The sequence below is a fragment of the Passer domesticus genome, chromosome 5 (assembly GCF_036417665.1).
Source record: "Passer domesticus isolate bPasDom1 chromosome 5, bPasDom1.hap1, whole genome shotgun sequence".
Taxonomy (NCBI): Eukaryota; Metazoa; Chordata; class Aves; order Passeriformes; family Passeridae; genus Passer; species Passer domesticus.
In genome coordinates this window covers 68,381,246-68,395,601 of record NC_087478.1, presented here as the reverse complement: position 1 = coordinate 68,395,601, position 14,356 = coordinate 68,381,246, and the positions used below count along the sequence as shown (strand labels likewise).

General features: G+C 40.3%; 1 protein-coding gene across 1 annotated transcript in view; it reads left to right on the top strand.

Annotated features, from left to right (window-relative positions):
- Positions 1–12,997, top strand: part of LOC135300851 (C-type lectin domain family 2 member B-like) — a 37,160-nt gene extending 24,163 nt beyond the window's left edge. Inside the window, exons 3-5 of the mRNA XM_064420810.1 lie at positions 9,877–9,957; positions 11,639–11,768; positions 11,948–12,997. Coding sequence (XP_064276880.1) covers positions 9,877–9,957; positions 11,639–11,751 — 194 coding nt within the window. The 3' untranslated portion in view covers positions 11,752–11,768; positions 11,948–12,997. The remainder of the gene's footprint in view (positions 1–9,876; positions 9,958–11,638; positions 11,769–11,947) is intronic.
- The last annotated feature ends 1,359 nt before the right edge of the window (positions 12,998–14,356 follow it).

Here is a 14,356-nt window from a genome sequence, read left to right as displayed (position 1 = left end):
TTCCATCCTGTATTCTGCCTTTGGATTTCTTCTGCAATTTCCATCTTAATTTTGACTTCTGCAGAGCAGCCTGGAGCAACGTTGTGTTGTGTTGTAGAATCATGGAATGGTTTGTCTTGGAAAGGCCCTTCAAGACCATCCAGTTCCACCCCCCTGCCATGGGCAGGGACACCTGCCACTACCCCAGGTTGCTCAGAGCCCCATCCAACCTGGCCTTGGGACCCAGAGGCAGCCACAGCTTCTCTGGGCACCAGGGCCTCCCCACCCTCACAAGGAACAATTTCTTCCCAATATCCAATCTAAATCAATTCCCTTTCAGTTTAAAGCCATTCTCCCTTGTCCTGTCACTAACTTTCCCTCTCCAGCTTTCTTACAGAACTTCTTCAGGCACTGGAAGGTATCCAGCTCTGAGGTCTCCACGCCTTCTCTTCTCCAGGCTGAGCAGCCCCAACTGTCTCAGCCTGTCCTTGTAGGAGAGATGCTCCAGTCTTCAGAGCATCTCTGTGACCTCCTCCAGACCCATCCCAAGAGGTCCCTGTCCTGTGCAGATCCCCAGAGCTGCACAAAGGCACGTTTCCTAACCTCCTCCTTCTAAAGCTTTCTTACTGGGAAATAGGTTCCCATTCTGCAGCCACCTCTTATTTGTGGATGATTTTTAGAAAAAGAAATGCAAATAGAGTGTAAGGAAGCTCTTGGACAACCTGATTTGAGCCACCAGAAAATAGTACTGTAGTTTCAGAAACCTTTAAGCCTCTGAGTAATATGAAAATGGTTGCTGTAGGAAGTGGAGGTAACTTCTACACATGGGCAGCTTCTCTTGTCTCCTTGCCAGGGCTGAGGCGAGCCCTGCCTTTCTCATCCATAGCCTTCCAGCTGTATCAAGGCTGGATGGATCCATTGGTACAAAGTCAGAGGTGAAGTCTTGATAGTGGAGCTGAAAGTCTTGACAAATAACCACCTCTTCTCTGTACTCAGACTTTCCATTTGCAGCACCTTCTGTGCCAGTCAGCACAAGTTCTTTAACTTGCCATTTATGTCAGTTGGTGCTCTGTTTTTTTGCAGGAGGAATCCTTACAAATGGGATAGGAAGTTGGAATGTGAGACCTCAGGCAAAGTTCTCACATATATTTGATCCTGCACTAAATGTTACATGACACCCCCCCCCCCCCCCCCCCCCCCCCCCGGAGGATTGTCAGGGGATCCTCCAGGAATTCTCAGGGGGTGTTGAGGGGAAGGAAGGAAGGAAGGAAGGAAGGAAGGAAGGAAGGAAGGAAGGAAGGAAGGAAGGAAGGAAGGAAGGAAGGAAGGAAGGAAGGAAGGAAGGAAGGAAGGAAGGAAGGAAGAAGGAAGGAAGGAAGGAAGGAAGGAAGGAAGGAAGGAAGGAAGGAAGGAAGGAAGGAAGGAAGGAAGGAAGGAAGGAAGGAAGGAAGGAAGGAAGGAAGGAAGGAAGGAAGGAAGGAAGGAAGGAAGGAAGGAAGGAAGGAAGGAAGGAGGGAGAGTCTGTGGGTGCAAATAGTCCTGACATAGGGGAAAAAAGCTGCTGCTGCTTTTGTCCCCTGCCCCAGCAGCCACATCAGTGTCCTGCCATGGGGCAGCCCAGCCGCCTGGCTGCTGTGGTGATACCCATGAGACAGTTTCTATTTCACCACCTTCCTCTGTGAATGAGATGGGCTGGGAGTCCTAGAGACCTGCCTGGTCAGGAGGGCTGGGAGGGCCACCCTTTTGGGTTTGAGAACATCAAAACCTCAGAGGCTGTGGGCAGCATTGATGGACACTACCGTCACTGCAGTTTCTGCACCCTAAAACCTCTGGCCACAGTAGATTCCTATAACCAAGCTTTTAGAGAGTTTTAGTGCCAGAAGAAACAGGATTATGTCCATTGACCTCTGAATAGAAATAATTGGCAACTAAAGACTTAATTTGAATGGCTGTGGACTTTGAGATTGATATCTTTGAGAAGTGTGTTCTATTTTTGATGTTTACCTTGCATGGCTGAAAAATAGCTGAAATGGGGTGTTTGCAAGAAAGGGATTTATTTGATGAGTTCTTATGCAACTTATAAGAAAAATGACAACTGCTGAACTTCAAGGAATCATGCATGACCAGGCACTTAGACCTTCCCATCTCCCTTTAGAAATGTTTCAATCAGTTATTGAAATGTTTGATATTTAATATGGGCTTGTATGAATGTGTCACTGCTGCTGTATCAGTTCCTCTTGCATAATTCCCTCCCTTGTGGTTTTCTGTGCACAGTATTCTGTGTCCTCAGCATCTGATCCTGAACAGAATTTCAAGAAGAAGGAGAGTGTGTGCAAATATCACTGATGGCCAAACAGCTGCTTGTGCTGCCTGTAAGCTGCTGAGCTCAAGTGAAACATTTCTTGTAACAATAACAATGATCCCTGAAAAATGCCAGCATGGTGAATGTCTTTGGTAACAGAAAACAGCTCAGTTTGGCCCAGAGAAACACAAACCAAAATCTGTAGTTGTACTTAAGTGCAGTTTATTCAAGACAGTTTTTGACTGTCTTTTTTTTCTCAGAATCCTAGAGGGAACATCCAAGGTGCAACAGCTAAAAGCCCCAGATTGCCTTACAACATCTTTCTCAAAGAGCCTCTTCCCAGGAACTCAAGGAGGGAGCTTTCCACACTGTAAGTTTGGGACTCACTGCATTCCTCTTAGAGTTCTCTTTGCATCAAAATGAATTATTTACATAAGTCATAAACCACCTGCACAGCTCCTGAAATGCAGAGCATGAGCTCTGATTTCAGCTGCACCAGAAGAAAGCAGGGATAATCTTAGGTGTTGGGAAGGATGAAAGTTTGACAAGAAAGTCTCACAGATATGTATGCTTAGCAGAAAGATTTTTGAATGTAGAAGCTGAGGAAGGAATAGAGATGGAAGCAAGTTTTGATATAGAAGAAAAGAATTGCTGAGCCAGTCTTACTGGATAACCAAGGAGGCAAAGGGTATGTTAGTTAGAAGGGGTTTTTATGACTTAGAACAAAGGATAAACCCACCTCAAACAAGAAGATGTTTTTACCAGGCAGAAAGATAGCACAGGCAAACAAGTCAGCAAATGTTGCAAGTAGAAAAAAGGTCTCAGAATTTTCCACTGCAAGAAAACTGAAGAACAACTTCTAGCTTAAACTGTAATGTACTAACATTTAGTGATTGGAGAATACTAACATGAATATGGTAATTGTAGTAGTTATGATAGGCTATAGATAAAAGTTAAGGTATAGATTGGTTCTACTGTATTAAGATGCTCAGCAAAGAAAAGTATATAATGCATTTGTAACCTAAACTAAGGGTCTCCAGGCCTGCCTGCAGCTGCAGCTGACAGCTCTAGGCACAGGCTCTGTCGCCCACGACCCTGGACTGCTCTAATATCTTGCATGTAATAAACTGCGTTTTGGAAGAGCCGCCTGCAGTCCCGCATCTCTCATTACGGCTCTTACACTTAGGGCAGTTGACTGCGGAAATTCCTGGGTGTGAAGCTGGTATCAGTGGGACCTTCAGGACTTGGTCAGCAGGTCCACCTCCAGTGTTTCTTGTCACTAGTGGAACAGCCACCACCCTCACCTGAGTGCATTCCTGTGAGTTATAGGAGCCAGTGAGGCTTTAATCAATTGAAAGAGAAAAACTCTGGAAAAAATATGGGACTTCATTCATTGCAGAATTACATTAAATTAGAATTTATATATCTTTTCATTCCTTACTATGCAAATAATACTAGTTCAAAATAATGCAATTATGCAATCAAGAATAAACTTATAAATGACAGTTTAGGTCAGCTGTGCAAAGAATGGACCAGAATTCAGTAGTTTAGCTTTTAAGCCCATATTCAAACTAGGACAGATAGAATAATAATAAAAACAAACTGCTATGATGTTTCCTGCATTATTAGAACTTCCAGGTAATCTATCCAAAATTTCATTGACCTATTTTTACAGGAAGTACACCTGAAGTATCAATGCTTCCAGTGGGATTTCACAACCATTCAGAGTTTATCTTAATGCATCATAAAATCTTTAAGATCAAGGCTTTTTGAACATTGTGCATAAAATACTGCATTACTTTTTGGCAGAAGGAAGATGATTATTAATTTCAACCCAGCATCACATCCTTGTTGTCAGTGTCCTTTAAGATATACATTGTAGATTGATCTGCTCAGACTCAGGAAGATATTCAGTTATTTGAAATAAGGTTATCAGAGGAAATCTTAAAGGTACAGTATCCATTATTGAATTTGAAATATTTTTTCTATACCCCTTCTAGGAAAACATATAAGGGAAAAGGTGGTTAATTATCAGATGGGAAATCTTCCCCCTCCTGAAATACAGGATTTATTATCCATGGATACTCAGTTTGCCTCTGCAACTCATAAAGATTGCTTAAAAGGGGGAAAAAAAGGGGAAGGCATGGGAAGAAAATACTTTTTAATACTATTATCAGTGGCTTTTATTCTGCTTGTTCAGCTTCAGTCAGCTCCTCGGTTTATACTCAAAAGCTGTAAACCTAAACAGTGGCCTATATCTATGGAGATTTATATCCACAAAGGTGCTTGTTTTGGATATGAATGATATTAATTTATTCTCCATAGTGAAGAGCTCAAAACCATGCAGTAAAGAAAGGTTTTCCCCTTCGTACTCTGACCAGTGCAGGAATAACAACCTGCTATTATCTATTTCAGGGAGGGAAAATGCTGGGTTTTTTCACCCTAAGCCAGGGGATTTCCTTTAACTGGGAGCTATAGCAGAGCTTTAGGTGCTTGGACAGAGCAGGTTTAACTGCAGAACTCCAGGAATCAAACAGGTCAGTGTTGTGTAACTCATACTTCTGAAAAAAAGGCCACATAAGCACTTCAAATTTCGGTCAGTTTAAATGGAATAGAAATTCTGATACATTTTATGGTGAAGTAGAGACATCTAGTGACTATTTTGTGTGATTCAAATGCAAAGGATTAATGTAGGAGGGAAAAAAAACCCCTTCCAAATTCTTGAGTATCCTTCGAACAATAGGTACATCTTTATATATAAAATAAATTTAGTCTGGCTTTGCATTACTGGCAGTGAGGACAGTTAGTGCCTAAGTACTAAGACAGTTACTAACTCATGTTACTTTTTTAAAGAATCTTCCTCAGAACAACTTGACTGCAACCTCAAGCAAAAAATGTCTTTTTCTACTGAACCATCTCCTGCCTGCCAAGGGAAGGGCAAGATGCTGGAATTAGAAGGGGAGGGATGTTAGAACTGGAAGTGGGCTGGAATTAGATGGTTTTTAAGGACTCTTCCAACCCAAATCATCCTGGGATTGATTCCATGCTGCCTTGGACAGAAAAGCTTTAACCCTGTAATCTTCTGCTCACCCACCTAGACATCTAAATCTCAGCTATTTACAAACTTCTGCTTTCCAGCTGGTACCTCCACAGTCCTCCCACTTCCTCCTGAAAGGTCAGTCAGGTATTGCAGTGCTCTGGGAGTCTTCACATTTTCTCATTATATTTCAGCAGCCAAAAAGCACATTTTTCCAGAGTATGGGAGAGCATCACTTTCTCTCATTGCTGTCCTCCTTTCCATGACAGAAAAGGACATTATGGTTCTTCTCCACTCTGCCGAGACCCCCTGCAGGGCTGCATCCAGCCCCGAGGCCAGCACAGGAAGGACAGAGAGCTGCTGGAGCCAGGCCAGAGCAGGGACACCGAGGGGATCAGAGGGATGGAGCAGCTCTGCTGGGAGGAAAGGCTGAGGGAATTGTGAGTGTTCAGCCTCGAGAAGAGAAGGCTTTGGGGTGACTTCATTGTGGCCTTCCAGTGCCTGAAGGGAACCCACAGGAAAGATGGAGAGAGACTCTTGACAAGGGCCTGGAGTGACAGGACAAGGGGGAATGGCTTTACACTGACAGAGAAGAGGTTTAGATTGGATATGAAGAAGAAATTGTTCTCTGTGAGGGTGGTGAGGCATGGCACAAGTTTCTGATAGAAGCTGTGGCTGCCCCATCCCTCAAGGCCAGATTGGACGGGATTTGGAGCAGCTTGGTCTGGTGGAAGGCGTCCTTGCCCATGGCAGAAGGGTGGAATTACATCATCTTTAAAGTCTATTGTTAATGCAGAACTTTTTAGTTACCAGAATTGTGAAGGCCCATTCTCAAAACATCTCAGTGAAATAAGCTGAAAATGCCAAAGTGTTCATCCTTCTTCTATGGCTGGTCCCAAGAGGGTAAAATATTGCACTCCTTGACTTACCACCATGATAACTCCAAAGAACCCCATTTTCTGACTTTATTGAGAAAGTTTGAAAATCAACATGCAAAGAAAGCATAGGTTAGACTCACCCCTGGTTTAATTCTGAGCTCAATAGTGCCCCAGAGATATGAGGATTAGCATGTGGTATAGAGCTGGTTGAAGAGCAGAAGTTCCTCTGTGAGAGGAATTAAAAGTTTTGGTATCATTCTAAGTTACCAAAAACCCCAAAAATTTAGAAAAAACCCCCCCAAATGTAGAAATTTCTATGGGTAGGAAAATCCAACTGAAAAAAGGAAGTGGGCCTTATAGAAACATTTTTAAACCAAACTTTTAAATTTAATTTTATTCTGTATGAAATACAGAAAAACTTTATTTCAAAAATATTTAGGGGTTTTTTTCAGCAATATCAGATATTCTTTCTGTTCCTCCCCATATAACTGCTTTCTGGTTTCAACCCTGACCTATGGAAGTTTAGGAGGAAGTGATCTGATAATCACAAACCAAAGCAATCTAATCACAAAATGAGCAATCTAATAACCATGAACTGAGTTTTCTGTTGAAACAAATTTTAATGTCCAGTTGGTTTGACGACAGTATGAACACACTCAGCATGTTGCCAGCTCAGGTTCTAAATGAAAATTATGTGTGGGCTGAAAGTCACAGTTTATGAGAAAACTGATCAAAATCTCAGTTTTAAATAGAACATACACCAAGAGAAGGGAGTAAGAATTAAAAATTGTTTATCAAAAGCTACAAGGTGAGAATTTGTATTTGAAAAAAAAAAAAAGGTTCTGGTTTCCTTCCGTTTTGCAGACCTCTAAACACTTATTTTGACCTAATGTGGTGTGATGGGAGGAGATCAGAAATGGGGCTGTGTTTTCTTCAGCGAGTCCATTTTGATGGCAGACCTGAGAGCTGAAAGCAACTTTTCAAAATGGCAAGTGAGGTGCTCTATGCTGTGGTGTCACCCAAGGAAAGAGCGAATTTTATTTCAGAAGCTTCAGATACAGGTAAAAAAAAAATTCATCTTAATATTACTTATTTTTCTTTGCTCACTGACGCATTCTTAAAACTTTCACTCTTTCTTAAATCGTTCACAAGCAGCTGAAGTCATGTGGAAAGCCTTTTAAAACTATTAATACTCAACTTTGTTTATTATATTTATCTATTGGCATGGCAAATTCATGTTTATTGATAGAATTATGAATTCTAGCAAAAGTGAAGATTGACCTTTAAAATCCCATTCTGGCTTTCAGTAAGATGGCTGAAATAGGATCTTGAACACATTAATGTTCAGACATTGGAGATCTTTAGACAGAATATTGGAAACTCATTGACAGTTGAAGTTCACTGGATGGACTTCTCTTTCCTGCAGTCCACTTACATTTTGTGTTTTAATTTGATTCAGTTTCTTAGACACCAGAAATATTTTTAAATTCTAAAGTAATAGGTCTGTTTCTATTTTCTTGTTTCCTTCTTTCTTTTTTCTTTCTTTCTTCCTCTCTTTCTCTGTCTCTGTCCCTCTTTCTTTCTCTTCTAAAAGTTCTGTGTTGAGAAAAATACGAGTCAAGATTTAACAGAACTTTCTACAATTTTGAAAACTGTTAGTACTGCAATATGTGCATAACTTACTGATGCCTTCAACTATAGAACTGCATTGCTTAAAAAAATTATTTAAAAAAATAATGTGCAAAATATTGCCATTAATGGATTTAGGTAGGAAATAATTCATAGTTTTAAACAAAAGTATCAAGTTTTACTTTTTCAATTCTGATAAAAAAATAGCTCTTTTCTTGTTGTAAGAAAATTGAGCATGGAAAATTTATTTTAAATTATAATATTCAGAGCTTCCAATAGGAAAGAAAAATATATGCTGAGTATACCATTAAAGCAATATTTATTCTTAAAAATTAAATATGTATATTCACTCATTGGAACAGAGTACAAAAAGCACCTGTACAGGTATGAAATCCTTGTCTTTCATTGTTCACTCAGCTTGCCCCTTAAATTACAGGACCAGTTCTCTGCAGAACACAACCAGTTCTGACAGCTACACTGCCAGGACAATCCTTGGAACTCCAGTGTAAAACTGTCCCCTAAGGATTTACTGGAGATGCACCCTCATGCCCAGCACAACTCACAATGAAAGTCTCTTAAACTTGGAGAGCGTAAAAGTCTGTTCCTTCTCTTTTTATTTTTTTCCTCACCTGTTCATTAAATTTCCAGTTGTATGTTATAGTTTTAAGTGCTTTCACACAGCTTTTAATTCACTTTAGTGAATCATACTTAAAAATTGATGTATAAACTCTGAGAGCCCCCTAAGCCAAGATCATACTTCTGAAATTTGCCAATATAAGGGGCTTGGAAATTCAGAATCTAAAAAATTCAAAAGGCCAATTATGAGGCTAATTAAGTAACCAAAATTTCACACAAAATGCTTTTCTTATGTTTTAGAGTATGCTATCATGGTGTTTAGCCTGTCATGATATTTATTTTTAAATATTTTTAATTGCAATATCTATATTCTTGTCATTTCTGTGCAGCTTGCATCCCTGTTGGTATCCCAACAAATGCTTTACTTAAATAGCATTCTAAAGCAAGGACTTCCACAGGCTGATTGTAATACCTTGCATGAAGAAATACTTTAAATCCATTTTGAACTTGGCACCTACTAATAGCACCAGTGTGTCCTAGTGAGATATAGCAGGAAAAAATCACCTATCTACACAGTTAATATTTTTTCATGTTCTTATAGATATAAAATCATATCTATACATTCTTACAATCTGCATCTTCAAATTCTTTGTGTGTTCCATCACTTTTGTACTTGAGAGCAGAAGTGCAGGAAACCGAGCCCTCATCTTCTGCCAGATGCTGTTAAATTGTTCTGACCACTCTGCTGTTGCCTGTGAAAGATGCTCAGTTCTGCAATTGGGTTAGATTCAATATTTTCTGTAAATCTAAGGTTGATCTCAGCAGCTCTGGCACCTTTAGGAGGTTGCTTTTCTTCAAGCAAAAAAAAAATTCATATTTCATACACTATCAGTGAGCAAATATTTTGAAAGTAGCTCCTGGGGAATGCAAACATGCAAAGCAGGCAGCTCTGGAGGTTGTGGTGTGTTGCAGTTGATATAAAAATACAGCTCCTTCCTTCCTTCCTTCTGCTGCCACACCTACCAAAAACTGCTGGGGTCAGTGACACATCCCACACCTTTGGGGAAGCCCACCCTGACAACACTATTTATGCTCTCTGTTGGTTGCAAAAGTCTTGTAACACAGGATGAAATACTTTTTATAATGCTTTTGACCATGAATGTCACAGCCCAACTTGTGGTTTATTAAGAAGTAAATGGAAAAAAAAAATTTAGTTAAGGAAAGTTGCCAGTGATTAACTTCCTCTTAAAGACTGACAGATATATAAATGTGTGTGTAAGATATGGAATGACAAAGAAAAAATGGAATTCATAATAGTGTAACTCAGTGTATGGTAACTGATAGTCACTTAGAAGGATCTGTAAAATTGTCTAAAATTTAATAAATGTTGTTTATTTATTTATCTGGAATACTGCACTGAAGAGCCATTGTTGCAGGAACTCTTCTAGTACCTTCAACCCTTTTTGTCCCTCCAGGTGATTCAGTTACATATGCTGAGGTGAATATGAATTGGAGATCTGACAGACCTGACAGCACACCCAAAATTACACATTCAGGTATGGCAACACCGCAGGACACTTCACATTTTCTCATTATGTTTCAGCAGCCAAACATCATAATTTTCCAGAGTATGGGAGGGAGTTGCTTTTTCTCTTTGCTGCAGGTGATGTCAATCAATTTTTCTCTGCTCTTCACTCCTGAAGGATGCTCAGAACATGCTTAAAATTCATTTTGCAGTAGAGGCACTTGAAAACTTTTCTGTTCATTTTAGCAACCATTTCCATGTACTGCTTTTCACTTCTGAATGAATTTTGGGTAAATGAACAGGCCAACAATAGTATTTATTATAGCCAACTAAGCTACTTTTGAAAAGGAATAGCCAAAAAGCAAAAATTCTGAACAGCTTTTTGACAGTTCCATAAAAAATGTGTCTGTCTTTTCTTAAGTTAAAATTTTAAGATTTAAAATTTTAAACTATTTCAAACCATGTAACCAGCCTTGAAAGAAAATTTTATTCTGCAAAGTGAAATAATATATTGGATATGAGTTTTCACTCTTGTATATGAGGTGAAAACGAAGAAAAGAATATTGCATTCATGTGATACATACGAGCAATTAATATACGCATGGAAAAAATGTTAGCTGTGGGAAATGCTAGTGCAAACAAACATTTCCACTGGGGTTTAATTTGGTCTCACAACAAGCAAAAAGAAACCAAAAGCTTCAGATGTGTTTTCTGAATAAAAGTGGCAGTCAGGCAGACAAGGGAGTGGGCCAGGTGGAGACCCTGCTACAAAGACAAAACAAATTTACTGGCTTCACTGAAATGCCCTATGATTTTATCTCACTGGATCCAGGCTTGGAATACAGCATGGAAAGTGTTGTCAGAAATGCAATTTTGATACAGGGCCATTGACCTGCTTTTTGGCTCCTTTTTATATCCCAGTCCTCAATCTCTCCCTTCCTTTCTCTGTTTCTGGCTACATTGTCTAGGTTTTTAGAATTTTCTTCAAGGAGTATCAAAATCCATATATGCTCTACCCATGGATAAATGCTACTAGGAGAGTTCTGTCCCTTTACATTCTTAACTGGATCTTTAAAACCACAGGAGCTGAATGTTCTGATTCTTGTTTAGCTTGGGGAGCAGTTTAAATCGAAAGTATTAAGGAATGGGGATCAAATGAACACAGTGATCCTAGCCAGGATTAAAGTTGGAGGAGAAAATGATGGAGGCAGGGATTTAAAGACTAATTAAACAAGTGTGTCTTTGTGGTGCTTAAAAATTATGGTAATCTGGGAAGAGTCTCTAGTATTTCAAATAACCTATAAAAATTTTTTTTAAAGCCTGAATGGGACCTTCAAGCTTTCCTTGTGGATCTTCAGTTGTGCAACCTCAGACAATTAACACAGGATAGCACAACCACTGTAAGCCATTTTCCAAGGAAAAGGCAGGGCATATTCCAGAGTGGGAAGCACTGGCAGTGTGTGCACGTGGCAAAACTCTGACACAGCAGTGCTTACAGAGCTGTGCTCTGCCACTAAAGGCAAGAGGTTGTAGTTTTAGGTTTCTTCTCAACGGGTGTGATGATAAAATATAGGACTGGTCAAGAAAAGGTTTCTTCTGACCCTGGATCTATAGCAGGAGGGACAATGATTTTTCATACTCCACAATTCAGAACAAAAGTGTCCCCTTGCTTCTGCCCACTGTGACACCCCTGTCCCTTGTCCCCTTGGCAGTGACCTGCTTGGAGAACTCCCCCTGGTGCTACCTTGTCTTCGCCCTCCTCTTCTGCGCAGCGATTCTGCTCCTCACGGTCATCCTGCTGGCAGTGAAATGTTACAGCCTTTGACCCTGCTGCCATACCAGGTAAGCCCTTCCCAGCCCCGCTGGATTTCCATAGATACCTTGGCAATCAGCACAGGAGGTGCAAGGAAGCTCCCAAACCAAAGGCTGGTAGTTTTGGGCAGCCATGGTAACACTCACAGCAATTTTGAGCTTCAGTGAGGTTCTCTAATTCTAGCAGCTTTTGTCTCTTTCCTTTCCAGGTAAGTCAGCATGGAAGATTCTGCTTTTTCAACGGAACTGGATGTAGTCTGTTTTATTTTACATTATTTTGGCTGAGGAGACAAAATGAAGATATGCCATCAGTCTGATCACTCTCCAGTTATGTCATCACAGAGCTCTTTAAAACCTCTAACCTCTACATATGTGGACTATATAGATACTATTTTATTTGGAATTTTCTTAATCCTACAATACCAGCAACCATCCAACTATATCAGTGCATGTATCAAGACATGGGCTCAAGATCCTGCATCAAAAGGTGGATTCGTGCCTTGTTTACACAACAAAAATGACCCGGTAGAGACATACTTTTAATTCACATCTGACTTGATTCTGCACTTGTGTGCAATATAGATACACTTTTGGATTATATGCAAGTGCAAAAACTCACAGACAAAACAGGGAATTATAAAAATCCTTTTTATAAAGGCTGGGCTTGGACTTGGTTTTTCTTCTTCTGACAGCCAACTAAAGTTAGTTGGATTTGTATGAAAGGGATATTGAAGGTTCAAGAAACTGAATGTTATTAGTAGAGAAGTCTCCATTTCATCTCCTCATTGTCTTGAATTGAATTGTTCTGTTCCACTTGTCCAGAAGAGCATCTCACAATATACTGTTTCTGTCTTGGGGCAGTAATTGATTTTTGTATTTGTGTTTGGTTTTTTTCTCCCACATGCCATAGCTTCAGTTAAAACTGACTCCTCCACTGGAACTGAGACACTGAAGTTCAAATACATTTGTTTGTAATTATGACCTTATTGTCTGTTTTTATATTATTTTTGGATCTTATCCTTTTAAACTTCTTCGTGGCAGGCTGCAGAGGATTTGCAGATTCTGAGTAGGAGGAGTCTGTATAGCAAATATATCTAGAACTTATATATCTATATATATTTTATAGATATATATAAAATATATCTAAACTTCCTGTACTTTAGCTGTTGCTGTTGCTGCTGTTGGTAATGTACCCTATCTTTGTAATACATATATGCACAGAAGTCAATAAAGGGATTCAGTAAAGCACTTTTGCTGGTATGTGGTTGGTTGGTTTGGTTTCCTCCAGTCCTCTGTTAGTAAGACTGGAGAAAAAATAACATTTGGTATTTGTATGAGTGTCAGTATATGTGGTGTAGCCCATTTATAGCACACCTGTTTTATAGATCTTGCTACTTACCCTCTTTTTTTCAGACTTACCTTTGCCGTCCCCTCTTCAAGATAAAAATGCAGTACATAAAATCCAAAAAGCCAGAAATCAGACCCAAGACACAGGCAAAATCATGAGACTGGACATTTGGTAATATCAGAATATTAGAAATACTAGATGGGTGGTAGAAGACAGTGCAAGGTGAGGGTAACACAAGGCAATCAGTGAGGTATCAGAACCAAATACACCAATATTTTAATAATCTTATTTTTTTAAATAGTTGAATACAACTGTCTCAGAGGAAGCCTACATATGTATATTGGTATTTCCAGGGAGGTCAATTTCTTTTACTCTTCTGCTTGCAAATGTTGTCAGCCAACAGCCTCACAAGTACCCTGGGTCATACACCCCGCAGATCTCTATGGGGTGTGGTGACTTGTAGAGAGAAGGAAGACAATTTTTAATTGATTTTATTATAATTTCCTGGGTATTGGCTTTGTAGCCTATTCCTTTGTGAAGTATAAGAATAGACAGGAAAAAATATTTTTATTGTTTCTGGCCTTTTCATCATCCTAAAAATATTAAAAGTTTCATGTCAGGCCTCAAGTTTAGTAAAAAAAAAAAAATTCTTGGAGGTCTGAGAGGGGCTGATTCCCATTCCCACATCCCGTGATGTGGGACCTGGACAGGCTGGATAAATGGGCTGAGACCAAAGGAATGAGGTTCAACAAAAGTAAGTGCTGGGTCCTGCCTTGTGTCACAACAACCCCCAGCAGGTCCAGGCTGGGGAAGAGCAGCTGGGAAGAGCCCAGCAGGAAAGGGCCTGGGCCTGCTGCTCCACAGTGCATGCCCAGGTGGGCAAGAAGGCCAATGGCTGCTGGGCTGGGTCAGCAATGGTGAGGCCAGCAGGAGCAGGGCAGTGACTGTCCCCCTGTCGTGGGCACTGGGGAGGCCTCACCCCAAGTGCTGTGTCCAGTTCTGGGCCTGGCACTGAAATAAATGAGCAGGAGATCTTTCTCCTTTTTAATGCCTTTATTAAGAAGAATCAGCTCAGGTGGGGAGAAATCGACGGTACTCGCAGGAGTGGCACGGAGGAGGAGGGTGATGCAGCTGTGTCTGCTGGTCTGTAGGCAGAGCTGGGGATTCGGCGCTCACAAGAGATTAGGAGATTCCACCTTTTTGGTCCAACACCTCAGGTCCTCTCTGTAGTTAACACCTTTAGGTTAGGGTGAGAAACAAAAAGGATCCA